Source organism: Alligator sinensis, unplaced genomic scaffold, assembly GCF_000455745.1.
Source record: "Alligator sinensis unplaced genomic scaffold, ASM45574v1 scaffold215_3, whole genome shotgun sequence".
NCBI classification, from domain to species: Eukaryota; Metazoa; Chordata; order Crocodylia; family Alligatoridae; genus Alligator; species Alligator sinensis.
Window position 1 is genome coordinate 1,468,084 of NW_005842175.1, and position 27,352 is coordinate 1,495,435.

At 43.6% G+C, this 27,352-nt stretch overlaps 1 protein-coding gene across 11 annotated transcripts in view; it reads left to right on the forward strand.

Annotated features, from left to right (window-relative positions):
- Positions 1-27,352, forward strand: part of RBFOX2 (RNA binding fox-1 homolog 2) — a 230,301-nt gene that overhangs the window by 96,274 nt on the left and 106,675 nt on the right. Inside the window, exon 1 of one of the 11 annotated variants that reach the window (XM_025206862.1) lies at positions 26,571-26,827. The exons of the other annotated variants lie outside the window; for them this stretch is intronic. Within the exon in view, the coding sequence (XP_025062647.1) occupies positions 26,801-26,827 (27 nt within the window). The 5' untranslated portion in view covers positions 26,571-26,800. Of the gene's footprint in view, positions 1-26,570; positions 26,828-27,352 lie in introns of those variants that run through there. 11 annotated transcript variants of the gene reach the window in all.

Sequence of the window (27,352 nt, forward strand, 5' to 3'; positions counted from 1 at the left end):
TGTGGAGCCACTGATGCTCTGTAAATCTTCACGCCTCCCTAAACGTGTGGTGACTTGTGTGCCTGTGCCCTATATCCTAATGTCTTTTATTATCTTCATCTGATCTATTTTTACCTTTTTCTTGATGTGGGACTGAAAATGACATAAAGACATTTTTTCTAAAGGTTTGGCTGGCTGACTGCACAGGCTGCACGGGGCTCTTCTATTCTACACCACTGCTCCCTGCTTCCCAGATAAAACCACAAGAACATGTGCATAATGTCTACAGCAATAACTAGCACCCTCTACCCCAAGAAAAGTTGTCCCTGAGGTCACTCCCTGCATTAAAGCATGACTTGCTGCTGTCACCAATCATTTAGCGAGTCTGACTTTTCCTTTTTCAGGGTAAACCTTGTTCTTGCCAAACATCTTCTCTGCATTCTATTTCTGGATCTTTTCCATGCAACTCAGCAAATTTGCTTCAGTTTTAACCTGCAGCATTTCTGGTATTCTGCTCCTGAGCCTCTCCTGAGTCAACTGCTAGTCTGAGGGCTATGTGGGTTTTTATAGGTATGGAGTGAAGCACAACTTGGTTCAGGTTTTGTGACCAAGTCAGATTTGAACTTGGTCCTCTAGAGATTTAAAAGACATTTATAATTTTTCCTTTCTGAAATTGCCTTTCTAGGTTCAAACTAAGTGCTGTATGCTGTATTATATGCAGCATTCAGAAACCAATAGACCTATTTTTGTACCCTGATCTGCTGTTTCAGCTGTAATTATTAAGGTGTCATTTGCATAATGTTACCTGGTTCCTCTCTTTCCTTTGTCAGTGTGTAACAGTTACCTCATCTTGGTTGTACTATTTGTTTAACTTTACATTTCCACTTGGTGAAGAGTTTAGTTTATATAATGTTTTTTGACACTGTTAGTTTGCCTTTGTGGTTTTAACTTGTTGGTACCTGCTGTCTACCTAAGAAATTATTCTAGTTTGAAATTGAGGTTTTTTTTCTCCCCCTTCCCCCCACACGCATGTAAGAAGAACTACATAACAAGTAACATACTTCTTCCAAACTTTGGCTAGGGCTTTTTTTGGTAGAAGGTATTAGGTAAACTTAAACCATACAGTTTTAGTTGTGTGTGTGTAATATCCTAGGAGATGCTTTAATTTTGGAATAGGATTCTTTTGGGCTTAGTTTGTCATTTATAAGTGATTTAAAATAAGACAAAAAAGCTACTCTTATTCCAGAATAAGTATGTTCACACTGTGGAGTTAGATCAGCATTAAGTATAAGAATCTAGCTGTACTGACATTACTGGAGAAATCTCCCATATAGACAAGCCCTAATTTTAGTATTCATTCATCTAAAAAGAATTTGTACATGTATCTCTAGTAGCGCCATCTGGTGATTTCCATTGTTACTAGTTTATTTTTAGGTAGGTAGTTCTTAATTAAGGTTAATTTTGGCATCGTTCTGAAGAAAGGCTCTGGCTTCAAGTGCAGTGTTTCATGTAAACTTGAATATTTTCTCTCCTAGATCTGATACTAAAGTACTCAAAAAGTCATGGTGAGAGTTGCTCCCCTTTGAGGATACTCTGTATTATGCAGCCTCTGCTGTTGGGAGCGAGTACAAAGTGGGAGCACTAAAGCAGGGTTGTCAAACATATGACCTATGGGCCAGATCCAGCCTGCAGAACCCCATAATCCAGGGCAGAGCCCCTGGTGCTGCCCCATTGACCCATACACTGCACTGGCTAACCCTGCTATAGCATGTAGTGTTCACTCAGGCTGGGCCCTAGGCTGCACCACCTGCAATATTCACTGGGACCAATATCCTGGACCAGTCGAGTCAGGTGCTACATGTGCTGCATCGGGGCCTGATCCAGCCTGTGGACCTGTTCCATGCCACTTATCCAGCCCGTGTGCTCAGATGAGTTTGACACCCCTGATCTAAAGGTCCAGAGATATCTGTTAAGCAATTGCTATATCTGTCACAATGGGAAAAATCTTTGGGTTTGGTCTGTTTCACAGTCTTTGTGCTGTATTCTTTCAAAAATAAGTCTTGAAACACAATATGGCTGCCATGTAATGACTAAACCATCAAGAAAAAGGTTATTTCCTTTTTGTCTGATGCTGGGAGGGTGCACTTGGAAGGCTCCTTTTACTCTTTACATGGCAGGCAAGAAGAATTCTTGGACAACTAGAATCACCAAGATCAGACGCATGTAAACAGTCCCTGAAACAAGCTGTACTATGAACACCTTTTTCCCAAGTGGCATAACATTAAAATAGACTTATCTTCCTGAGTCAATGCCAGGTTCTCAAAATTTTGCCTGAAAAGCAAAATGGTCCCAGTTTGCTTTAAAAACAAAGAAAACTCCAAACAAGCCCCTCTCCCCACCCCCCAAGAAAATTCTTCAAAGTTTCACAGGTATCTCAGTTTTCTATATACCTCCAACTCTTTGCCATTGATATTTTGGCTCTTGCATAAAATTAGTGTGAGACCAGGCTGGTGTGATCTTAGATGCTCTGTTTCGGTTTGCTGGTTAGGACACCCAGCCTACCAGCATTATTTCAACACAGTGTAATGAATTTAATTTCTTTCAGAATGTATATTCCAGGGGGAAGAGAGAAAGTTGTTTGTATAACGCATGCTGGCATTTCCAGACTTTTGGATGCTTCATTTTGAAACTTGAGCATAAATACATTTTAAAATTATCTTTCTATTAATGTTGCCCTCCCAGGAGTTGAGTTCATTAGCTGGGTCAGATAACAAATAACAAATAAAATCTGGGTTGGGAACAAACTTTCTGACTGAGGAATTCGCAATGTTCAGATGGTGCACAGAGCAGCCTTAATTTTCTGCTTCCAATCCTGCCTTGTGTAGACAGACCTCATGTTTATGTGGAGTCCCATTGACAAGAGTTGGGGTCCTGATGGCAGGAAAAGGATTCATAGCACTTCCAGTGTTTCACCCAGAGCACAGGCGAGCAACTATTTTGGGTGGAGGGCTGCTTAATGAGGCTTGGTGAGCTTTCAAGGGCTGCATGGGCAGCTCTGCCCCTTGACAATTGCCCTGCCTCTTGGTTGCCATCTTGGGACCGGAAGACCTGCCCTTGACCCTTGCCCTTTGCCACTGGAAGTCTCTCCCTTTGTCCCCCAGAAATGCTCCCATTGGGAGGGGAGGTTGCCAGCCTAGAACCAGAAAAAAAATCACACCCCAAAAATCAAACACCTGCTATAACATATTTTAATTTTATGATAAAAGTACTGTTGTCATGATTTGTTTGTGTACCTATTGCATAACTCAAAAATAAATTCTTAGTCTTTTATAGTGCGTGTGTATGCATGTATATGGGGGGGTACTTTGTGAGGGGGCGTGGCTGTGTTGGGGGGTTGTGTATATATGGGGAGTTGTGGAGGTAGGGTGTGAGTGTGGTGTTTGAGGGGTGTGGGGACCCCCCATGCTCCCCCCCATACTTCCCCCATAGCACAGCAGCAGGCAGGGACACTGGTGCCCAGCTCTGACCAGCACTGTATATCATGGTGAGGAGTACAGCCCCCTGCCAGGCTGTCTCTGTAATTGGTGTTTCCCTCACTTGCGCAGCTTGGAAGGGAAGCCCATGCACTGGAGCTGGCTACCTTTTCTAACCCAGCCGGCTTCAGCATGTGGGGCTTCCTTCCCGAGCTGCATGAGTGCAGGGAGCTCCAGCAATAGAGACAGCCCAGTGGGAGGCTGTGCTCCTTGCCGTGATGTGCAGTGCTGGCTGGAGTTGGGCACCAGTGCCAACTGTGAGCATCTGGAGTGCCTTCACCTGCTGCTGCCACTGCCTGCCGGGGCTACGCACCATGGGGGGAGTGTGGGAGGTGTCCCCACACCTTGCCCACCCAAACTTCGTGCTGTTGCTGCTCCCCTTGGTGTGGGCTCCGCACTCCCACCACCCCAGCCCCAAGCTCTGCCTTCCTGTCCAGCTGCTCCCCTACCTGCTGCCCAGAGCCAGCGGGGCACCAGGGAGGCCTGCAGCAGTGGCAGCAGCTGCAGTAGTAGCCCTGCCCAGAAGTTGCATGCTGGTGGGGTCAGGTCCTTCCATCCACAAGGATGGTAGCGATGGGTAATAGGGTGTGTTGGGGGCCAAGTGTACACGTAGGCACCTTGCTCTACCCTCATGGGTGGAAGGGCTGGGCTGGGCAGGGCAGGGCAGGGCAGGGCACAATTTGTTGGTGGGCTCCACAGACCGGATAAAAGTGCCTGGTGGGCTGGATGTGACCCACGGGCCATATTTTGCCTGCCCCTGTCTCAGAGTCTCTCATTGTGTTGGGAGAGTTACTTAGACTGTGCAGGTTGGGTACCCGCAGAACTTTGTTAGATGGAAAGCATTCAAGCCCTCTTCAAAGTGCTTCTGTTTTGTCTGTGGACTTCAGGGAAAAGACTAAGGTGAGAGCTGATAGCAGCTGTGCACAGGAATAGACTTGATAAGTATGTATCCAGACCTGTTACTGGTGGGAGTTCCACTACAGGAGGCCATTCCGTTAGAGGAGGGTTACTATTATGTCTGTATGGTAGAGCCTATAACATCCTAGACAGAGTCTTTGTGCTGAGAAGGTCATGATCTGAAAAGTCACATTTTGGTCTTGTCTGTTTTGTATATTGCTGACTTGTAAGGCCACAACTTGGAATTCAATTTGCACCTTTTTTGTTGTTGTGCCTGTTCTGGAGCACATTGTTACTAATTATGATGAGTTTTTTTTATAATACCCCAAATGGGGTACTTTCTTTCTGATGTGACTGCTAAAATCCCTGCTCTGAAGAACTTACACTACCATTATCCAAATTTGATGCTTATATTTGAAGAGCAGCTGCTCAGCCGTTAGTTAAAACAGTCCATAACCTTCTTTCTGAGGATTGCTATTGCTTGCCAAACTCCTGCAGTATAGATATGCAATGGTAATTCCAAGAGGTAGGGAGGGTTGCCGTTTAGTAACTGAATATCTTAGAATATACAGTAGATTTGGCTGTATTGCTTCTCAATTATCTGGATATTTTTAGGAAAAAATATTTGCTTATCTGTTCAGTTGAATTTCACACATTTGCATATTAGCTCGTAGCATATTTGAGTTTATTGCATAAATCAAAACTAAAAAAGGAAAACAAAAGTTTGGTTAATCAAACAACGTAGAGATTGAGAAGTGCACAGAGATTTTAATTGCAACATAGTTTATCATAATGTTTCAGATTTGGAAACATTTTTGTAATCTGGCAAATGAGTGCATTTTGTAGTTTTAAATTAATGTGTGGTTTTTTTACTTTTTTTGAGGTGGCACGCTTGATCTTAGCCAAAAGGCCAAAAAATTACGTTTCCTGTCTCTAATCACAATCTCATCCACAATCTCATCCATATTGGGTTCAGTGAAGAACTGATTTCTTTTTTTTAATGCATCTGATTTCTTTTTTTTTTTTTTTTTCACATGCATATGGTCAAGTCTGAGGATACAGTAGGGCATAAGATGTGATTGAACAGCAGTTGCCATAATTTTCAATGTATTTTGCCAGCAAGTTGTTAAGAGCTGGCTGAAAAAAAGTGCATGGAACAATTTGCAGCACAGTGCTACTTTATGATTGGGAATTACACTAGTTGTTTCTAGTCTGCTTTTTTTCTTTCCCATTGTGCTTATTATCATTGTGTACCTATTTGCATCATTTTGGGGGTGGGGGTGGGGCTGTGCAAATGACAAGAATCTACTGTGACAGGTCCACACTGTCTCCATCCTCCCCATCACTTCATGTTAGCTTTTCTGTAGGTAGAAAAATAAGTTGTTTGGGAGCTAATTATTTTAAGTCTGGCTGCATTACCCACACTATATTTACAATTTTGTTAAACATCATGTTAGTTAACATTTGCAGGAACCTTCGATTTGTCCTAATCCAGACAACCCATTAACATATAGCTTAAGTGTAGATGATTCAGTGAGAACCTGAGGACAGTAATTGGGACCAGGGATTCATATGACCTTAGTTCACAGAGTGCATACCCCCTACCTTTTCCACCACCTGAGACTGGTCCCAGGATTATAAAGTGTAGTTTGGGACTGCAGAGGCTACATGTGCAAATATCTGTATTACTGTTAAATAAACTTTTCTCTCTTTCTGTCTCCCATGACTTGACCTGAATCTGTCCAGCAATTTTCTTTACATTCAAAGACACGAAATCTCAGCTGTCTGACCCGTGGGCTGATGTCCAAACAGGAATTTATGGAAAGACACTTCCATAGTTATATGGGCAGAAGCACACTTTTTTTTTTCCCCCCTCTCTCTCTCTCTCTGTTACGTTGCAGTAGAAATGAGTGTGTGTCTGAGCGATTTTGAAGATGATTTACAGCGCTAGGTGACAGTACCATTTAATGCATCTCGGAAACTGCTTCATTCTCATTAGCCCAAAAAGCTGCCTCATTGCTTTTTCACTGTAAGAGCAGTGTTCCCAAGGGTGTCTGCTTGATTTGGCTGGGAGGCTGCTACAGCTGTGCTAGGAAGACTTGAGCTCACAATTTGTCATGGACTGAGGACAGCACTTTACTTTGGAGATGACAGCAGAAAGTTATCGCTGATGGAGAGGACCGGTGTTTAGTGCCATCAGAAAGGCATGGCTGCTTTGTGGTGCCCCTCTTAAGAAACTCATTCACTTGTGTTGGGATGCTGCTGCTTATGGGATGTGTGCTTGGATCCTTCTGCTTAGCTGGTATCCTCAGTTCCTAGCCAGAGCTAATAATATTTTTGTCTAAATTTCAGTATACCTCTTTTAATATCTCTTGTCGTACGTTTTAAAATGTTTGGCTTTTCAAAAGAGGTGTTTTTTTTAAAAGATATAAACTGCTAATATACTTGAACCAGAAGTAAATAGTTTAATGACTTGCCACTAAAGTGTGTTTGGGGGCATTGTCTTGCAAGCCCATTTGAACTGAGCAAGTATGGGACAAGATTGCAAAGGAAAATCTGCAGTCCATTCCGAGAAGGAAAGGAAATGTTTAGTAACAATTTTAGAGTTTCTGTTTCTTTAAACAATTGCTTTAATACTTCTTCCATTAACATAGTCCTGAAATCTTGGACTGCGTCCATGAAAGCCAGGATGGGTAACAACTGAGGTCCCATTGTCCGCCAGAGAGCCTTCTGTGGTAGATGTAATGAATGTGAAGAGGCCTTCATCCCTACTGCATGTAACCTGATCTTTATAGCTTGCTCTTCAGCCTTTGGGCTGGTTGTCTCCTGTGAAAGGAACTGCATTTCCTTCTGTTCAAAGTATATTTCTGATATCTTTAAATCTTTATTAGTGGTGCTTCAGTGTGAAAAAGAAGCGTATGCACTGATAAACTTCCCTTCCTCATAGCAGTACTGCGCACTGCACTGTACTGCTTAGCTCTACCTGGAGATATATACTGTATCTAATTTTATGCCTTCTTTGTTAAATGTCTGATTCTTTCAGGTGCAGATAACAGACAGTCTTTCAATAATTGCTCTTTTTAGAGGATACTAAAGTTGTTTGAAGACTTTCATCATTTTTTTTTCAAAGATTGGAGAAGAAAAATTTTGCATACAATATTGCAAAAATAAAAAAGCAAAAACAAAGCATATCCCTTATTTCTTTTAGCATTAATGGGTGCATTGCTAGCCCAGGAGATGGAGCCATGCACAGGTATGATGCATTTCTGGCACAATTCACAGAATGAAAAACACTATACTAGAGTCATAAATAAGATGGTATTTAGGAATTTTATTCTCAGTGTCCCTAACACTAAAGGTTGACTATACGCATGGGGGTGGCGGGCATTTTAATTTGAGCAGTTCCTGGGCAGCTGCTCTAATTAAAATGCCTCACCATCACATGTATTAAGTCCCCACACATTTAAAAATGGTCACAGGATGCTTTATCTAAACCTCATTTGACAAGGTTTAGAGAAAGCGCCCCTGCAGCCATTTTAAAATGTGTGGGGACTTAATACACATGATGCTGTGGCGTTCCAATTAGAACACCAACGAACACTTGTATAGGCAGCCAAAGAGCTGGCCAGGCCCCTTGATCTATTTAGCGACTGTGGAAATCAGCACGTACCCGCTTTAGAAAATGCATCGTTGCTTACTTCCTTGTTTCCTATATTTACCACAGTCTTTAGAAAGCAGAAACATCTCCTAAGCTCCTCACCGGATTTCTGATGACCCAGTTTAGCAGGTGCAGCAATTGTCTAATTATTAAAGATGCCAGTTTGGGGGTGTGAGAGCGAGTATACCAGGCACTCTTCTTGCAGTGAAAGGAAAATGACAGAAAAGCTAGAATGGAGGAGGAGAGGGAAGTGTGTCCATAGTGGGAATAACGAGATGTGGCCAAGGATTGTTTTGCCTGATAAAGAATTTAGGCCAGGATTTCTTAAATTTTATTATTTACAGTAAAACCGCTGGTGTAGTTTGCTGAGTAAAGTTCACTATAGAGTGACCCTTGTGCAACCCAATACTTTAGTCACTGTGCAGCGTGTATCTGACCATGTCAACACCACAATCTGTGCAGTGTTTGAAACTGTTTTAGAAACCTTTGTAGAAAGGAGCTGAACTATCTTATTTTGTAATTTTGACCAAGTCACCTTTCATAACTAGTAATGAGAAGAGTTAAGCCACATCTGGTTCAGTAGCCAAAGCTCAGGTTTAGGAAGGACAGTATGAAAGAAACTAATTATTGACTTACATAGGCAGGACCACGGCTTCACATTTTCCCAAAATAGTCCCCCAGCTATGCACACGCAACGGGGGGTAGTTCATGCAAAATAAAATGTTTGCTTTAGAGGATATTGGGAAAGACTCTTGTAATCTCCATCCTGTAGTACTCAGGAAAAAGAAAACTGGGGGAAGTAAGGAAATGGCAGTGTGTAAAGGAGGAACATTACTAGAAAGAAGGATGGACTGCAAGGAGACAGAAAGTATTATGATGAGGACGGCAGGGTGGTGGGCAGTACAATTAATAGAAGCTTTGTGCATAATCCAGCTAGGGAACTTCGGTTAGTAAGAAACAACAGAACTGCTTGTATATTAATGCCAAGAGACTGGGCAACAAAATGGGAGTACTGAATTGGTGCAGAATGAGAAACTGGATATTACAGGGATAACAGACCTGATAGAATAACATTTGTGACTACAACCCAGGTATTGAAGGTTATTCTGTTCAGGAAAAATAGGAATAGAGGAGAAGGCAGTGGGATACAATGTAGATGTGATTAAATTGTTGAAAAATATGGAAGAATATCAGAATAAAATCTGTTTGGTCCAAAGTATCATTGAAAGAAGAAGGTGAAAGAAAATCTCTGTGGGGCAGTGTTGGGTGTCTGCTACAGATCCACATACAGATAGAGATATTTCTTTAAATGTTATTAGAAAGAGAAATACTACCGGAGATTCTCTCATAATGGGAGAGCTTTAACTTCCCAAACGCATATTGGAGAACAGATGCTGGAATAATGATAGGGACTGTATTTTTGGATGTGATGGCTAACAGATTTCTTCACCAAGTAGTTACTGAAACATTAAAAAGTGATGCTATTTTAGACTTGGTTTTGGTAGGAAATGAGTTCATAGAAGAGGTAGTTGTAAAAATTGATCTCAGAACTGAGTGATCATGGTTTAATTTATTTTTATATTAAGTAGAAGGATGAAAAAATATGGATCCGAATCTTAGGGTTTTAATTTCAAAAGGGCAAACTGATAAGAAAATGGTGAGCTCATCTGGACTGAGCAGCCCATGAATGTAAAGATGGAGGAGATCTGGTATTTCTTTAAGCTGAAGATACTATTACTGTCAGGAATCTATATCCCAAGTAAGGAGGAGGGGAAGAGGGAGGCACTTGCAAGAAGGTGATCCAGACATAACTGCAGAAATAATTACTCTAAAAAGGATATTAGAAATAAGCAGAGTCTACAAGGAATGAGAGAAGAAAGGATTGATGAGTGAAGAAATCTGTGTCCTAGAGGTCGAGAAGTGTAGGGATAAAGTGAGAATTGCCAAAAATCAAGCTGAGCTAGGTCTTGCAAAAGATATTAAAATAAATGGCAAACAGTTTTCCAACTATATAAGTAAAAACAAATGAAAAACCTGAAAGAAAGAAGTAAGGCAACTATGTTGTGAGGATGGGGTAGAGGTTAAGGATAATGTAGGCATGGCCCAAAAATTAAATTAATACTTCAGGTTTTGACAAGGACAATGTTATTTAACAGAGGTGCACCAATAAAGATTTTCTTGGCCGGTACCCAGAGCCAATTATTAACCAACCATATCAGCCAATGCCAATCCAATAACCGATTTACTTTAAAATGAAAAGCTTTTAAAGTACTAACATAAACCTCTTTTTTAAAATTTAATTTTATATTTTTTTGGCACACTCCGGCAGTGTCCTGCGTCACATATACCAGTGTTTCAGTGCTTAAAAATGGAGGTGAGGGCACTTGAACTAGATGAGCTTTATTTCAAGTGCTGCCGCCACCATTTTTAAGTGTGGGGATGTTTTTAAGCAGGGCAGAGCTGAGTGGTGTGAGGACGGATGTGGGCTGCCCATCGTGGGCTCAGGGCTCTCTGCTCTGCTGTTTTTGCCCCAGAAGCCCCATGCCGGCTGCGCGCCCCCTGCCGCCATGGCAGCAAGGGGCACAACTCGCTGCCCCCACTGCCACTGGGCAGGCAGGGGGCATGCGGCTGGTGCAGGGCTCCCAAGGGAAAAGCAGCAGACCAGAGGGCCCCAAGCCTACAGTGGGCAGCCTGTATCCGCCCCACACAAATCTGGGGGAGCACATGCCCCGCCTCCCCCTACCATGCTTCCCTCAGGGGGTGTGTGTAGTGATGGGGAATTGCCCCCCACGCCCTCTGGATGAGCAGCCTGTGGTTCCATCCCACTCCTCACCCCAGCCCTGGGTCCCATGCACTGCCCTGGCTGGGCAGTGCCCCCTGCCTCTGCCCTACTCCCTCCCTCACCATGCAGGGGCCTCGATTTGCATCCCTGTCCACATCATAGACTTATCTGCAGGGAGCTGTTCTCCATGCTGCATGGCTGTATTCTTGGCCATGTGCATTTGTGCAGCCGCAAACATGCCTGTAGGCCCCCTGCATCTTGTTCCTGGCATCCCCAAGCAAGACCCCTTGAAGGCCAGAATGCTGCCCACCTGCATGGGGAAACCCTCTGTTTCCCAAGGGAACCCAGGCATTCGGGGGGCCACAGCCCCATGGGGGAGAGGGAATCCAGGTGTCCAGGTCCCTGGGCAGAAGGCATAATTACCATCTATAATGGACAAAAAAAGCCAATGGCTGATAATGTCATTTCCCCTTTTATTGGTGCCAGTCCAATGGGCAACTGATATATTGGTACACCTCTATTATTTAACATAGGCACAAATACAAAATGGAAGTGGAGGGAAACATTACGGAGGTAAAAGCAAACTTGAAGAAGCTTAATGCTGTCAAGTCAGGGGACCAGTTAATTTCTAGTCCCAAAGTGTTAGAAGAACATGCACACACAATTGCAAGTTTGATGGGAAATATTTTTAATCCATCTTTCAAGTCGGGGATGGTACCATAGGGTTGAAGAAAAGCAACTGTAATATCCATGCTTGAGATGAATAGGGGGAAGTTATCTGTTGAGTTGCAGGCTTGTCAGTCAAGTCTAAAGTGTATGTAAGGCAGTAAAACGAGTTTTAAAGGAAAGAATAAAGTCATGGAGGGGTCTTACTTCATTTGATCCCATTTTCCTTACCAAAGGTAGATTGTGCTAAATGAGTCTGATCTCTGTCTTTAAGATGACTAATTTTTCAAAACAAATGAAATGTAATAATCCTGTTTTTCTGGACATTAGTAAGGTATTTGATAGGTTGCTGTGAGAAATTGTTAATGAAGCTGGAGAAGATAAGGATTTGTAGAAAAACTGAAAGGAGTGTAAGGACTTGGCTGAAGGGGAGATAACCATGGGTAATATTGTAACGGAGAACTGTCAGGCTGGAGGGAAGTTATTAGTGGAATTTCTCAAAGAATGGTTTTGGGACTGATTTTATTTAATATTTTCATAAACGATAGTGGCACAAAAAGTAGGAGTGTGCTAATGAAATCTGCTGCTGGCACAAAGTTGTGTCTCATCGTCAATACGGAAAAGCATCAGGATATGCAGAAAGAATTGGATGACATTGCTGTCGCTCCAGCCCTCAGTGGGATAAGATTCAGTTGTATAAAATGCAAGGTTATTATTTGGAGGCTAATGGCAAACTCACGTTAAAATTGGGAAGCGTGTCAGTTGAAAACAGCTGAATGGCCTAAGTGTCCTAATTTGACCACAGGTTGAGTCTGAGCTGCCAGTGTGATACAACTCTGAAAAATGCAGATGTCATTCTTGGATGTTTCTATCAATGTATTTCCAGTACTGACAGGGAAGTATTAATGTCATTGTGACAGGGACTGATAAGAACTTTGTATAAAATACTGTGTACTGCACTGGTCACCCATGTTCAAGAAAGATGAATTCTTACTGAAACAGGTGAAGAGAAGGGTTACTAGGATGATGATGTGAATGGAGAGCCGATCATGTAGTGTTGTGGGTAGAGAGGGGTAGAATAAGAAGAGGTTGGCTTTCTTAGTATAGACAAATGAAGGCTGAAAGGGATGAGAAAGAGTAGCTCTCTTTAAATATACCAGGGAGAGAAAAAAGTTGTTTAAGCTAAAGGACCATGCTGTCAGAAGAACAGATGGGTATAAATTTTCCATGAATAAATTTAGCTTGGAAATTAGAAAACGCTTCCGAACGATTTACGGAAATGAGGTTCTGGAACAGCCTTCTCATAGAGGAAGTGGTGGCAAAAATCCCAACTGCTTTTAAAATGAGGCTTAATTAGTTTAATAGAGATTATGTGATGTGGTGTGTAAGATAGCCAGAGACTAGACTTAATAACATGAGAAGTCCTTTCTAGTCCTGTGTTCCTATAGTCTTAAAGCTATTCATTCACACACGCAAGTGTTTACAAGATCAGGGCCAAGTTACTCTACCCAAATTACTGTCAGAGTCTTGTTAGCTATAATACAGATTTTTGAGCTGTAAAACCATGTGCTAGCACACTGCGTGGTAATGTTGCTGGCTCTATCTTCCAAGTGCATGAACTATAAGTTTTGATATAAAGAAGCTCAGTATTTGACTAAACCCCAATCCTCCCATCAACTTTGCAAGGTCTGTGCCTTAGCCCAATACTAAACAGGAGATGGAAAATAACAAACCAGTCATTATGAACAACCCTTCGATAGATATTTGTTTAATGGGAACCCAGGTAATGTGTCGTTTTTCAATAAACTATGCATATATATTTTTGTGAAGAATAGTGTCTTGGGACATGTAAAATTAAAAATAGCTGTTGTATTTAATTGTACTTTTCCAAGGGTTTAGGGGACAACTTCACTATTGGGGTATGGCCCAAGTCTCTGAATTCTGGCAGGTGAAGATGTATCAATTTAAAGCATTGTACTTATCTGGAATATATTATTAAAATAGTACTGAGGGTTAGAGAGAACTCTTTTTTCTTTTCCCCCCCCAGTATATTTGCATTGTCCAGTTGATGGTATATTGAGGACGGAAGGATATACATATGCTAGAATTGGGAAAGCACAAATAGCTTTTATTAACTTGAAACCAGTTTGGAAATCGAGACAAATTAGATGGAGAAACAAACTTTGAATCTTTAGCACAAATGGGAAGTCAGTTTTATTATCTGGGGCACAAAACATGAAAAGCACAGATGGGCAGCTGAGAATATTTCAGATCTGTGCAAAAAGATATCTTTGTCAGGCTGTAAACCACAAGTGGCCTGAATGGCTAACAAATGAGGAGCTGCATAGAAGAACATGGGAGAGATTTGCTGAAGTTGCCCTTCAAGAAAGAAACTGGATAAGGATTGGGCCTAGAGTGGAACCCTTAGGGAACAATGGGGAGAGGAAGACCAAAGTAGTCTTGGAAAAGAGAGATGTCTCATTGACTAAAGAAAGTTGAGTAAAGGTAGACGGGAGCTGAGTGGACAACAGTCACAGAGTGCCTTATGCTTCTTCCAGAGCAAAGGGGATCAGATAGACTCAAGTTTCACTATTTCCTCTGTATGGACAGTAGGTTTCCTTGTTGCCTCTGTATGTCTGTTTATACAGAACTGTTAGAGAAGGCATTGTTTTAGAAAGCAGGAAAGTGTGATTCTATAAGTGCCAAAATTGACCAGGGGAAGGAGGGAAATAAGTGCAAACTGCTTCTAACCCCCGTCTCCCTATCCCTCTCATGACTTGATATAATTGCATGATACCATATTTACCCAAATCTAAGATGACCCTGAATTTCAGATTACCTCCCAAATATTTCTCTACATAAAATTGTTTAAATTTTTCTTATAATTTTCCATGTATAGAATCTAATTATTGGAGGGTTGTCTTTAATGTGTCCCCCCCACCCCCACTGCTGTGTGGGAGCAGGTGGTGTGGGGAGGTCAGGCAGCTTGGTCCCTGCTTGTGCCTGTTCTGCCCCCACCCTGCAGCCTTTGCCCCCACTTCTTCATCTGCCTCTGCTCCCCCCCCCCCAACTCTTGTTCCACTCTGGCAGGCTCTTTCCATATTCTAGCCTGTGGCACTGAGCATGACCCCATGCCAGCCATGTGGGCTGCACACCGCTGCTGTGGGGCCATGCTTAGTGCACCAGACTGCAGCATGGGCAGAGTCTGTTGATGTGGAGCAAGGGTAAAGGGTGGCAGGGAGAGGGGCAGCTGGGGCTGCAGAAGCTGCATGGGAGAATGGGGTGGGGGCAATGGTGGGGTGCAGAAGCAGCGGGAGCTGCAAAGGCAGGCAGCAGCTGTGGCTGTGGCCCCAACCCTGGGTTGGAATTAGAGCCCAAGCCATAGCAGCTGCCTGCCCCTCTCCAACTCCCCTCATACTCGATTCTAAGATGAGAGGCTTTCCCCCACATATTTGTGGGAGCCTCATCTTGGAATTGAGTAAATATGGTATATCCATTTCTTCTATCCATGTCTGTGTAGTTTATATATAAAATAAGCTTTTTGGCATGTTATTTCTTCTTCCACTTGTACATTGTCCAGTACATTGGGACCCTGAATGAAACATAAAAGATAATGATGATTGTCTCTTCAGAACTAAAATACTTTGAATATGTTCCTGGCAAAGTGCATAGAAAGCTCCACCACTGTGGCCAAATTCAGCCCCAGCCAACAGTAGCAGCAGTGGGAAGGCTAGTGTAGAAAAGGTGCTAATATATACTAATATTTTAATTGCTGGATTTTGCATTGGTGTAGAGTGCACAACACGAAGGTGCATGATGCCAGCATATTAACTGCTACCAGTAGAGCTGAATTTATGGCAATGACAGTGGGATCTTGACAGAGGAGACTCACATAAATAAATCTCCAATACTGTGAAGCTGGAGTACTACTTAAATGTTTTTGAGGGCACCCATCATTGTAAGGTACTCAGAAGTGCTAAGTGAAAAACACTTTTGCACAGACACGTTCTAAACATCTAGATTATAGTGTGTCATGTACACACACATTGTGTTGTATAAATAATCCAGATATTTATAAAGCTAGGGGGGCTATAAATAATAACCCAGTATTATTTAAACTTGACTTGATTTCTCCTCCTCGAGACGAGTTATTCATATGTCAGATATGACGTTTATAGATATAATCTATTTTTGAGCTGAGTTTGTGGGGAAAATTTAAGGTACTGTTACCAGGAACTGCAGATCGGATGGGGAAAAATAGAGGTGGGATGGAACTAAATTCTCATCTTGAACTGTAACATTCACTACTTGTGAATGGTGTCATACAGAAATCGCCTCACCACCCAGGGAACTGTAGCCACCTCATGGAAAAAAATGCAGTACTTGTTTAACTGCGCACAGTGTTACGTGAAAGTTCAAGATCAGGAGAATAGGAAAACACCACATATCCCGTTAGAACCACTGGGAGAATTCAGGTAGCCATTCTCCTTTTTGATCCCCGTAACCGTTTTGTTCATTTGGAGGGATACTGGTACTGACTCTCTGAGGCTGAAAGTTTTGTGAAGTCAAAGGGCAGCTTGGGATTGTTTGCTGTTTTCTGGATGTTAAATATTTGAGCTCCTAGGTTCAAATCTGGATTGAAATGATACATTTTAGAGTAGCACTCCACGACATTTCTTCTGGTTTGCTGCTGGAGGTCTCCTCCCCCCACATACCTTCCCCTTAGGCAACTTTCTGTCTTCTAAGAATCGCTGGTTAGTTCTCAGGTTACAGATAACACATGTGGCATCCAGGAGTCTAAAAAGAACTTCTAAACCTGCTGGTCTTTGTCAGACTAACTCGGCATCTGTGCATGTCTGTTACAGACCTCGGTGAGTGTGTTTGGAAAGGTACAAAGGGGGCTGCCTAAAACGGGAAGAGCAACTGGCTTTTCCAGAGCTAGCCCCCTTCCCCATTCTTTTTGACAGCCAGAATTAATCCTTCCAAGTTAGACTGGAACAGCTGAGAACATGCATCTTGCATGTTTCAAGGCCTCTCGCTGGATTCATGTTGCCACATTGCTGGGGCCCCATTCCCTTCACCCTGTGCCTCCCGCCCCCTTCCCAGCGTTGGTTCCCGCAGCTGTCTCTGCCCAAGTTAAATGCAGCGAGAGAGAAGTGTTAAATGATATAAGCATAAATTCTTTCATGAAAGAGAACCCTTTATTGCAAGATATCCATGTGGCTCCTCTCTTCTCCCTCCCTCCGCATCACCAAAGGGTTTTATGATGCTAATCCTAGCACCTGTCCCTGCCTAGGACAGTAAGAAGGATCTGGGGGTGGGGGCGAGAACAGTCCCATGTGTTTTTCGCTGTCCTGGATTGGGAGCATTCCCTCTGACGCACCTAGAGCCCAGAACATATGCTCTTTTCAGCTCCTAAATGCTGTTTGCTTCCTACCATCTCTGTCTGCTGCTGCAAAGATCCTGTGTTCCCCTCTTCCTGGCAGTCATTCTCGTTGCTTCTGGGAGTTGCAGGATGGTTGTCAGTTGAGGCTTCCAGTGCCGTTTTCAGTCCAGGAATCCTAATTTAAGAACCTCTGCTCTGCCCTGTACACTTCATCTCTGCAGTGCTGGATTCCCACAAGGGAGGGGAGAGGGGCTGATCTGAACTGAACCAGGCAGCCTTTTTCATTTTCAGCTGAGCTAGTATCAACCTGAGTAGACCCAGAGGCCTGAGCCAAGTATTGCACAGTGCTGCCAGAGTCCTTTACACAAGCCTGCAAGACAGAGACGCAGACTTGGAGCTTCCAGTTCTTTGTCTAGTTGCTCTTTAGCTGGAGAAGCTTTGGCTATGTATGGTGTATATTGTATGGATTATCAATACCCAGTTGTTCAGGTAAGCAAAGAACTGGCTGCAGATCTATAGCTTCTTCATCTATTCCGTATGTTCTACAGCTATTCTCAAGCTTGCGTGTTGGTTTTATGGAAGGAATATATACGCTTCCAGGCTCTTCTCCTTGGCTTGGTGTGGATCAGGCCTCAGCTTTCCAGCAGCTCAGTGCTTAGCCTTGCTGTAGTGGGAGTAAGCATACATTTACTGCTTAGAGGCTCAGTAAGGGTGACTGGCATTTCATTCATTTGTTTCAGGTGTGGGTTCCCCTGTTGGTGCTTCTTTGTTTTTGTTTAACTTAGGTGGGAATGTTTGAGCTGACAAAAATCATAGCATTCAGTGAGTCTGGCTTATTGGGTGACTCGTTGGATGTTTTTGGGCACGTGATTTTTAAGTACCCCTTCTGTGTCAGTGATGTCAAGCAGAAGAGGGAGCTATTTTCCACCTTTGCCCCTTTGTCTGAGGCCTTGTGGGTACACTGCCCTTTCATTTTTAAAGATCTTGGTTAAAGCCTACATTTTTCTGTTGGGTGATAACTGGTAGCCCCTGGACTCTTCCTTTAATGGACATTTGTCCACTTTAAAAGAGGCTTGACAGCCTGTGCTCAAGGGAGGGCATGGACTTGGAATATTAATGAGTCCTGCTTTAGTCTAACTTGTGGGGAGGTTGAAGAACCTGGGGTTGCAGCTGAAGATTTGAGGTGGTTCCAGGGGAAAAAGGAGGTTTCCTTTGCTCTGTGCCTGATTTGTCAGCACAAGCAGCCCACCATTTTCACAAACACCAGATTCATTCACAAAGCTTAAAACGCACACAAATAAATTAGGGTGAATACTCTGTCCTCAGAGTGCTAAGATTAGCTACTGGATAGTTGGTATTTTGTTAGGTAACTTTGTATTGGGGGTTCTTGTTACGTTACATGAATAGAATTCACCACCAGAAGTGTGTCTCCTGGTTGTTAAGATTTGTTCTTGATAAACCTGGTTCTTTGCACTTGCAACTCCCCCCCCCCCCCTTTTTTTTTTTTTTTTGGCTCTGATCCAGCTGGCAGGTTTGCTTCATCTCAACTTGAGCCAGCACAGAAATGTAGGTAATGGGATGTTAAAACTGAAGGCTGTGCTCTCTTTCCACTCCACTGGTAAAGGGGAATTACAGGGGTAGCAAATAAAATAAAATAAAACTAAACCTTGGGGCTTGCTTGATGCAAAGCATTTGGCTGCTGACTTCCATACATACCTTGAGCCTTACCTGGCAATGGTATTGAAACCTTTCAGCTACAGTGGCTAATTTAGTTGCAAGTCAATTAAGTACGCACTCATTTTATCCATTCATGCTCACAGCTACTGTGATTTCAGTGACTTTGCTTTTGTCACCTGCAATCTAACTGTTCTCCTCCCAGCTTCTGTTTTTCCCTCGGAATTGAATGACGTGGGCTAATGAAAAGTGATCAAATATATTGAAGTTACAAGAGCAATGTAAGGGTGGAATGGAAATACTCAGGAGTGATACAAAGCTCTGTGGAACAACCAAATATGTGACAGTCACTGTGGAGGCAGACCGGCTACATTTGCCCATGGTCATTACAGAATGCTGCTTATCTATCACTGTAATGAAGTTCCCCATATCTACATACCTGTAGATAGCTCGTCCTTTAGGGTTCTTGGTTGTACCCGTGTTGGTCTAAGGAGATAGGCAGACATGGTTCTTTGGGTAGATGCAATATCTTTTATTAGATCAACTAAATAATTAGAAAAGTTCTTTTCAAGCTTTCAGGCACAAATATCCTAGAACACACACAAGATTATGAGGACTTAGTGTCAGTATTCAGATGTGCATTGTTTTTTAAATGTTAAATATATATATTTGGTAACTGGGAAGTGAGGATTTGGTAATGCTGAGGTGAGTGTTGTGCTGGCCAGTACTAGTAAGCTTTGCCCACTACTGAGCTTTGCTGATACACCTCTATTATGTTCAGCAGTGTTCCTTGCCATTTTTAGTCCTGGGCTTTCCTAAGTAAAGGCTGACTGGCTGTTATGGTATATTGTGTGGTGGTTGTCTGGTGTGCACAAGTGAGGGGCTAGGTGGAGGCCCATCACACTTCCTTCATTTGACCATGAGGCAATAGGCGAGACCAGGCGTCTAGAACAGAAGGCCAGTTGCATGCATTAACCCATTGTTCCATTATTCACTTTCATCTTGTACGAAGTATTTCTTTGTTGACTTAAACAAACAAGGCATAATGCAGAGATGACCATATTTTGTCATTTCTGGCCTCTCTGGCTTCAAAATCATTCTTAAAACTTCTGAAATTATATACCAGGCATTCATTTTTTATACATTTTTGTTTATGCTAGTCAAAGCCCCTAGAGAGAACCTTAGTTTCTTGCTGCACAAAAGAGCATGTTGGCAATTAGGCATTTCTCTTTGTTTGGTGGAACAGAGCTGGTAAGTAAGGAGGGTAAATACCAAAGAAAGGAAAGGAATGGCGTGAAGGTTCCAGCTTGCAAAAGGTGGATGATAAAAGGCAGCAATTGGATACCATTATTGGGATGCCTCTTGTTCTGGCGCATGTATAAAACTGTTGTACTGAGCAGGTGATGGGTTGCTGTGCAATTGAAGTTTTTCAGCAAATGCCTTTTTGGCCATGGCTTTCTTAACAAATATCTTCAGAATCTGGAAGGTGAAGACCAACCAAAATGGATCATAAAAATGACACTGCCCAGGCAAGTGGGGCTGCATGCATGACAACTTGTTTCTTCTCTGTCCCTTTGCATTAAATGCTCAATGTGAACGTTTGTCTTTGAGCTGGAGTGTAAAACAGTCGTCACTTAATTAGTTTTATACTCGTGATTTATCTAGTGCAGTACTAAAGGCTGTCATGGGTTTGTGTGCTTCAGCAGAGTGAATGCACAGGTCAGGTTGGTGGTTAGACTGCAGATGGTAGGCAGACTTGACTGTATGGGACAGGATTTGGTCTCCTGGGTTTTCTGTTAGTGTTCTGGACAGATGCATGGTGAGTTGGAACATACACAAGCCTATTAACAGGGAATAATACTCTTAATGTTTGTAGGAGGTTGATTTAGATTTGTCTCTTATTTCTATGGTGCAATTTATCAGCGATTTCTGGCCTGTACCCACTCCTGTAGAATTTGCTAGGGAGGGCTTCTTTCAGAGTATCTTTATCTCTGGCTGGTTGAACGCAACAGTTCCTTTTGGATGTGGCTTTACCATGATTATCCATATCTTCGTGATTTTCAGATTGCAACGTGAAATATGAGTCTGCTATTGAAAAATACTTTGAAGCTGCGGCTTGTTCAATATGCCTGCTTGTTTATTTAGCAGGATTGGCCATTAGTAGCGTATTATATCAGCACTGCAAAGATTGCAGTGAATTCTTATTCACTCATAGACGTAAGGAAAAATGTTGATAGTGACCTTTAAAACTTGGTTACCTAAGAAATCTGTGTTCTGTTGGGTCATTTTAAAACAGTTGATATGCTTTGCTACCATTTTAAGTTGTTGGGGCTGATGACAAGGCCATCATGACAATGACAATAGAGGGTCTTTGGCTCTGGAGTTCTTACACTGGTAGAACAAAATACATTTTGTACTTTTCCAGCCCCACTTTTACAGATTTCTGCCTGAGGAAGGTAGGGCTTGGGGATATCTGTAATAATGCAACTATACTTTCTAGGGTTTGGTCTAGTTTATTAGATAAATAATATATTGTCAGAAAGTAGAGTGGCACCTTATAGACTAACTAATTCAGAGAGGCATAAGCTTTTGTAAGCAAGAGTTGATTTCATCAGATGCTATGAATAGTCTCTTCATATCATCTGATGAAGTAAACCCTTGCCTATGAAAACTTATAGTAAACCCTTGCCCTGTGAACATCTCTCGGAATTGGTCTGTAAGTTGACAGTCTGCCTTGCCTTCTACCTTACTTTAGAATAACACAGCTAACTACCTCCCCACAGTTAAGATTGACTTTTATTAGTAAATGTTTAGGATTATGAATCCAAAAAAGATGACAAAGTCGGTAGGGAAATACATGGTGCCCAAGCGGGAAAGACATATTGCCCAAGCGAGGGACTAACATTAGAGGGATGGGGGTGAGGAGGGGAATGCAACTAGGTTACAGGAGATACAATGTTAGCCAACTAAGCCCGGGGGTGGGGGGGGTCGCGATGCTGACAGAGAAAGAAGACAGATGCACACAAACCCGTTACAATGGTCCGCGATGGTGGAAGAAGTGGTTCGAAGAAAGTGTCTCAGTCCGTATAGAGTCTCATCACAGGGGTCCTCTTTGGGTGGAGCGGGGTTGTCTGTTGCTGAAGAATCCTCTCAAAGTGAAGGTCCATCTGGTACGGGGGGGGTGTTGTTCAGGTGGTCCCCTCTGGGTCTGGTCCAGCGGCAGTTCATCTGGTGGGGTCGGAGTACTGGCGGTGGCCCATGATGCATTCCACGTAGATGTCACAGGACCAACGGATGGTGTTGGACACCATGAGGCAGTGCATCAGCTTGGTGTAGTGGCAGGCACGCGGAACGCTCTCGTTGCTGGGGTCCCAGGCTCCGAGCGTTCCCACGATGAGAGCATCAATTGTCGCGTCGTAGCCACGGCCCCTCAGGATGTCGGCCAGCGGAGTGTACTTCTCCCGCTTGCGAGCCCGGGCGTCGATGAAGGCTTGGCGCCAGTTCTTGAAGGGGATGGTTACGTCCACGATCACAACCTTCTTGGCCTCTTCTTCGTTTGATCTACATCTAGCAATAAAATTATCCAACCAAGCTTAACCATAGGGAGGTGGATAGCTGTGTTATTCTGAAGTGTGTTCTCTCTCTTCCTCTCTCTCTCACTCACACTCACACAGTTGTGGTAGATGCACTTAAAAAATTAGACAATGTATATAATATACAGTGGAATAGTTCCTAGTTTCTGTACAAAAAGTGCACACACTCTTCTTGCTTAGCAAATATTGAATAGTTCTGTGCTGTAGTGAGTTCTCATATTACGCTGTACTCCATGTGCAAAGCCTTGATTTGAACAGAGGCTATGCTCTTATCCAAATTTAATGTAAGCAGTGCTCTTGAAGTGCACAGTTCTGGCAGTGCTATGGTATTGGCAGCTTCAAAGCTGGCCTGAAACTAATTATTAGGAGCATTGAAAATGTGGGGAGCTAGTAAGTTTGGGGTTACTAATGTGACAATACTGTGTGCTTAAGGATTGCTTCTAGTGCCTGTGGTATTAGCCCCCAAACTGGCTAGCTCCCATGATCTTCAAGACTTCTGTTTTTGTTTTGGACTGCTGTTGGAAGACTTGAAAATAACAAAAGCTAGTTAGTTTCCAGAATACTATTAGCAGCTTTGAAAAGGATGGGAACTAGCTAGTTTAAGGCTGCTGTTAAAGGCCTTGCAGATGAGGGGGGAGAGCAGTTGTGAAGCTGAGAGTAGCTGCTGTCATTTTTCAGGCTTTTATGTGCACCCTTTAACAGTTGCTTCCCTTTCACTGTTTTTTGGGCAGTTAAGGGATATGCAGTACAGTTAGTCACAAAATAGACTTTGTACCCAAGTTGTGTACTTAGTCGCTATGCTGATAACTGGTTTGTTACAATGACAAACAATAGGCAACAAATTGGGTCCTTAGTGTTATGCAGTTAAGCGGATTGTGCGCTTATCCAGTACGCACGTGAATAGAGCGTGCTGTACAAAAATGGTATACACAAAATATGCCCAGGGCATGCTTACTGTTTGCTATGATGATAAAACAAAATTACACTTGTTAAAGGAATGTGGTGGTGCAGCGCCTTTGCTTTATTGTTGTCCTGTTGTTTGCAATGGATCCCTGGATAGTCATACAAATTAGTGAGGGTTATCGTACATAAAATGAGGCATCCACAACACGTTACTGAGTCACAGCATTGCACAAACACTAACTGATTTTGTGGGCCAGAGTAGACTATATAATTTGTTAGTAACTGCAACGGCCTTCTTTCAATAAAGGGCGTGATTTATGGAGGTGTAACAAATTATGCATCAAAGCTTGGCCCATTGGTGATGTCAAAGTAAAAGCAAGTATATTTACACTCCAAGATCTGGGCTTTTCTTTAAGAAAATGGGCTTTGAGCTGTTAGAGTTAGGAACCCCTTCCCCCTCAACAAACAACTTCCCCCTAATTCCCCCCACCTTTGCAAACTAGGTATAAACCAATCTAGCTTCATGGTGACATATGTGCGGGCTGGGAGCGATCTGGGGCCCTTTTTTTGCGCCGCGGGCTGTGGCTAGCAGCCCGGGCACGCTGGGTCGGAGAAAACAGGCGGCATGCTAGAATTAGTCACGGACACGTAATGGTTGATTTAAGATTATTTTACTTACACCGAAGATGGTCGCGGTGCAGGCAGGAAAACTTGCTTGAGTTGCGGTTACAGATAGAAAAGATGAGAGGTGGACTAGAGTTCCTTCCCGTGAACACTCTTCTAGCCCATCCGGTTGGAGGCTCTAAACCGCGAACCCGTTGCGCCAACTGAAGAAAGTACTCGAACCAAAGAGCTCTGAATAGACTCACACGAAGTTTGCTAGGCTCCATGGAACTTGCGCGCAGGGATTCGAAGTGAAGAGCTCTGAATAGACTCACACGAAATTTGCTAGGCTCCGTGGATGTTTTCGTGCACAGGGAAGAGGGATACGTCGAGGATTGCACTCGGTGACGGGGAGAGGCTAGAGGCTGATCAGACCCCTGTTGCCTGCTTTAAATGCGCTGGGTCCAATAGGCTCCGCAGTGCTTAGAGATCTTCACAAGACGTGAAGTCTCCTTCTCCTGGTGTGGGTGGAAACCACTCAAGCCTCTTATACGCTAGCAAGCCAATCGCTAGCCGCCACGTAGGAATAATTTAGAACTAGCCAATGGTGGGGCACAAATTTGAATACGAATGGCGGGAACTCCTTGCAACGTGCATTTCTGTGCTGCAACAAAGAAATGCACCCTGCAAAGAAAGCTACTGGTGGTGGGAATTCTTTTGCACCGTGGTTTTCCTCTGCAGCAGAAAACTCCACCGTGCAAAGAAGCTGCAATTTAGCGGGAACAATTTAGCAGTGCCGAAGCACTCACAAAACAAAAATCACACCCTTGGGTTGTGACAACATAGACAGCATGAAATAGCTCAGAGAGATGCTAACTGCTCCATTCACCTCAGTCAGGGCCCTATGGTTTTGGCAGTTCAACAGCCATGAAGTTTGGCTTCTTTCCAAGGAGCCATTGAACTCTCCATTTTGCTGCAGCTAGGCACCTGACATTTTGTCTTCTGCCTCCCTGCCTTGGTGGGATGGGCCTGTCCGCAGATGCCTTTTGCTCTTCAGCTTTCTTCACAAAGGGAGTTAATTGGATTGCAGTACATACTCCCTGCATCATTTTATCGAACCAGGCAGTAGAGAATGGGAGAGCTGAAGCTGGTGTTTGGTTTGCAATTGTGAAGTGGGAGAACGCAGAAAGCTGGAAGGCTAGGTAGCCTGAAGAGTAGTGCAGCAACAGATGCACAGCAAATTGGGGAGACAAGCCAGCTACAAGCTTCCCTTACTTCAGCAGCATATTTGGGCAAGGAGGTCCTCGATTGGGTCTCCTGGACAACATTGTGTGAGCAAAAGCCAGAGGAATAAAAGCAGACAAAAAGAAATAGTGAAAAATAATTATAGATGCATTTTATTTCAGTGAGTATTCTTTAGCTGTTGTCCATCACTGTGTGTGTGTTTATGTGAAGGCAGGTATGTGGAGAAGGAAGGCTGTCGTTTTGGTGGAACTTGATTCTCTTGTGGCATAAAGAATATATGATCATTGGGCATAAGGCAGTTTGTCTGATAAAGTGGCTTGGAGGCATTTGGTACCCTTGTTGGTTTTATTCTGGAGAAGCTAGGAAAGGAACATATTGATGAGGAAAGGTAGTCCAGCGCTTACTGCACTACGTGGAAACATAGCAGATCAGCATTGAGCTTCTGGTTTTGCCACAGGCGTGTGTGCTTTCTCACTGTCTCATTGGGCAAATTGATCTCTGTGCCTTATTCCAGTTGCATAGATGAGAACTTAACACAGCTCACAGAGTGGTGTGAATATTAAATACAATAAATATTTTGAAGTGCTCAGGTATTATAGTGATGGGGTCCAGGTATATATTTGAGAGAGAATAATGGAGAAGGGCTGGGAAGGAGCTCTGTAACCTCCTGTTCTTATTATGAAGGAAAAGCTGGTGTTAATTGCATATTTCTGCTTTGATATTGCATTCATCTCATCAGGTATAATCAGTAACCCAGGTCAGTGTAACTTTTGTGATAGGTGGAAGGCCTTATAAAATGGATGGGTATCTGATAAGCAGCAGTTGGTTCAGATGCGAACTCATTGCCAGGCTGCTATTTGATCCTCAGTTCAGGTTGTTTTGATGACTGTGACTGGGGTTCATTTAGTTAAATTGGGGCTGTTGGAAACTGGAGGTGCAAGCAAGCACGTGCAATGCTGCGCTTCATTTTAAGCTGCTAAGGGCAGAGCTTGTCACCTTGGGAAAAGAGCAGATTTATTTAATTTCTGATGATGCCTTTCATTTCCACAATGACAGATTTGTCTTCTCTCCTCTATAGATGCCCAGTGTTTAGGGATCACCTGGCTGGCAATGCTTATGATACTGCAGGCACCTACTGGGGAATACATTTCAACAAGCACCAGCGAATTGGCAGTTGTGTCTTGGTACTTGTAAGGAGTCCTTGTCACATTAGATACCGATGTGATAAGTATGTTATGAGTATGGTGGGACATCGTAGGCATGCGCTTTATGTGGCAGTTAATATTTCATATTGCCAGCTTCTGCCTGATTTGAAATCTTCAGGGGCTCCAGGCTGTTTGCTGCGAGAGGAAATCAGACTTCAGAGCAGGGAAGCCATTCCTGGTGCGGTCCTCAGGTTGATTCTGTTTTCTTGGATTAGTCTGCATGCACCACGTGCCCAGATGTGCAAGTATCTCTCCCCAACCCCACACGCGCTGTGGAGAGGGCTCCCAGGCTCCAAAAGGCCTCTGTGTCTCTGAATTGGACATGTCAGCCAGGCAGGGAGGAGGGGGAGTGAAGGAGGAGGAGGAGGCGGGCCTTAGCTCTGATTAATTACCTTAGGCATTTGGAGGTGGGGCTTCCATCAGCCATCTGGCTGAGATATGGGAGGGAGTTGGAGGGAGGAGGAGGCAGGGGGGGAGAGAGAGACAGCCAGAGAGGAAGAGAAAAGAAAGGAAGAAACACTAGAGAAGAAAGGGAGGAAAGGGGATAAAGGGGACAACCCCACCACCTCGAAAGAGCCAGGCAAGGGGCTGGGTGCAGAGAGAATCTCCCAGGAGGTTTCTACCACGTCTGCCTTGAAGAGTTTTTTCCTCCTCCTAGTCTACCCTGGTTTGGTTTATGGAGAAAAAGAAAATGGTAACTCAGGTAAGGTCTGGGTTCCCTGCTGCTGCGCGCTGTCTCCTGTCCTTCCCTCCCCTCCCTCTCCCCACGCCACTCCAGATAGCAGGGTTTGGAGGGGCTTCTTGCAATGCCCTTGCCTTGCCCGCTGGAAAAAAAAAGAAGAAGCTGGTTTTAGTGATCTGAGCTGCAGGAAGATTGCTCTGCATGGGGTGTACGGACATGTGTGTCTGTGTGTGTGTGTGTGTGTGTGTGTGTGTGGCCACCCCCTATCCCCTTTCCTTTTGCTCCATAGCAAATTCCTGTTTCCTGTGCTGTGCAGCTGCAGCTCAGGAAAGACCCTGTGGGGATTTGTCTACCTCTTTGTCTTAGTGTTGAGAGGGAGGGAGAGCGGGACTGCAGAGGTACAGAGGGATTCTCGCAGCACTGCCATGAAATGAGGCTTCTCTCTCCAGGATCACAGTGGGATTTGTAGGAGAAGGTTACCAGGGGACTGGACCACAGTTCTCTTTTATTTCTCCTTTTTTGGCTTTAGAGCTGGCATTTAACTCT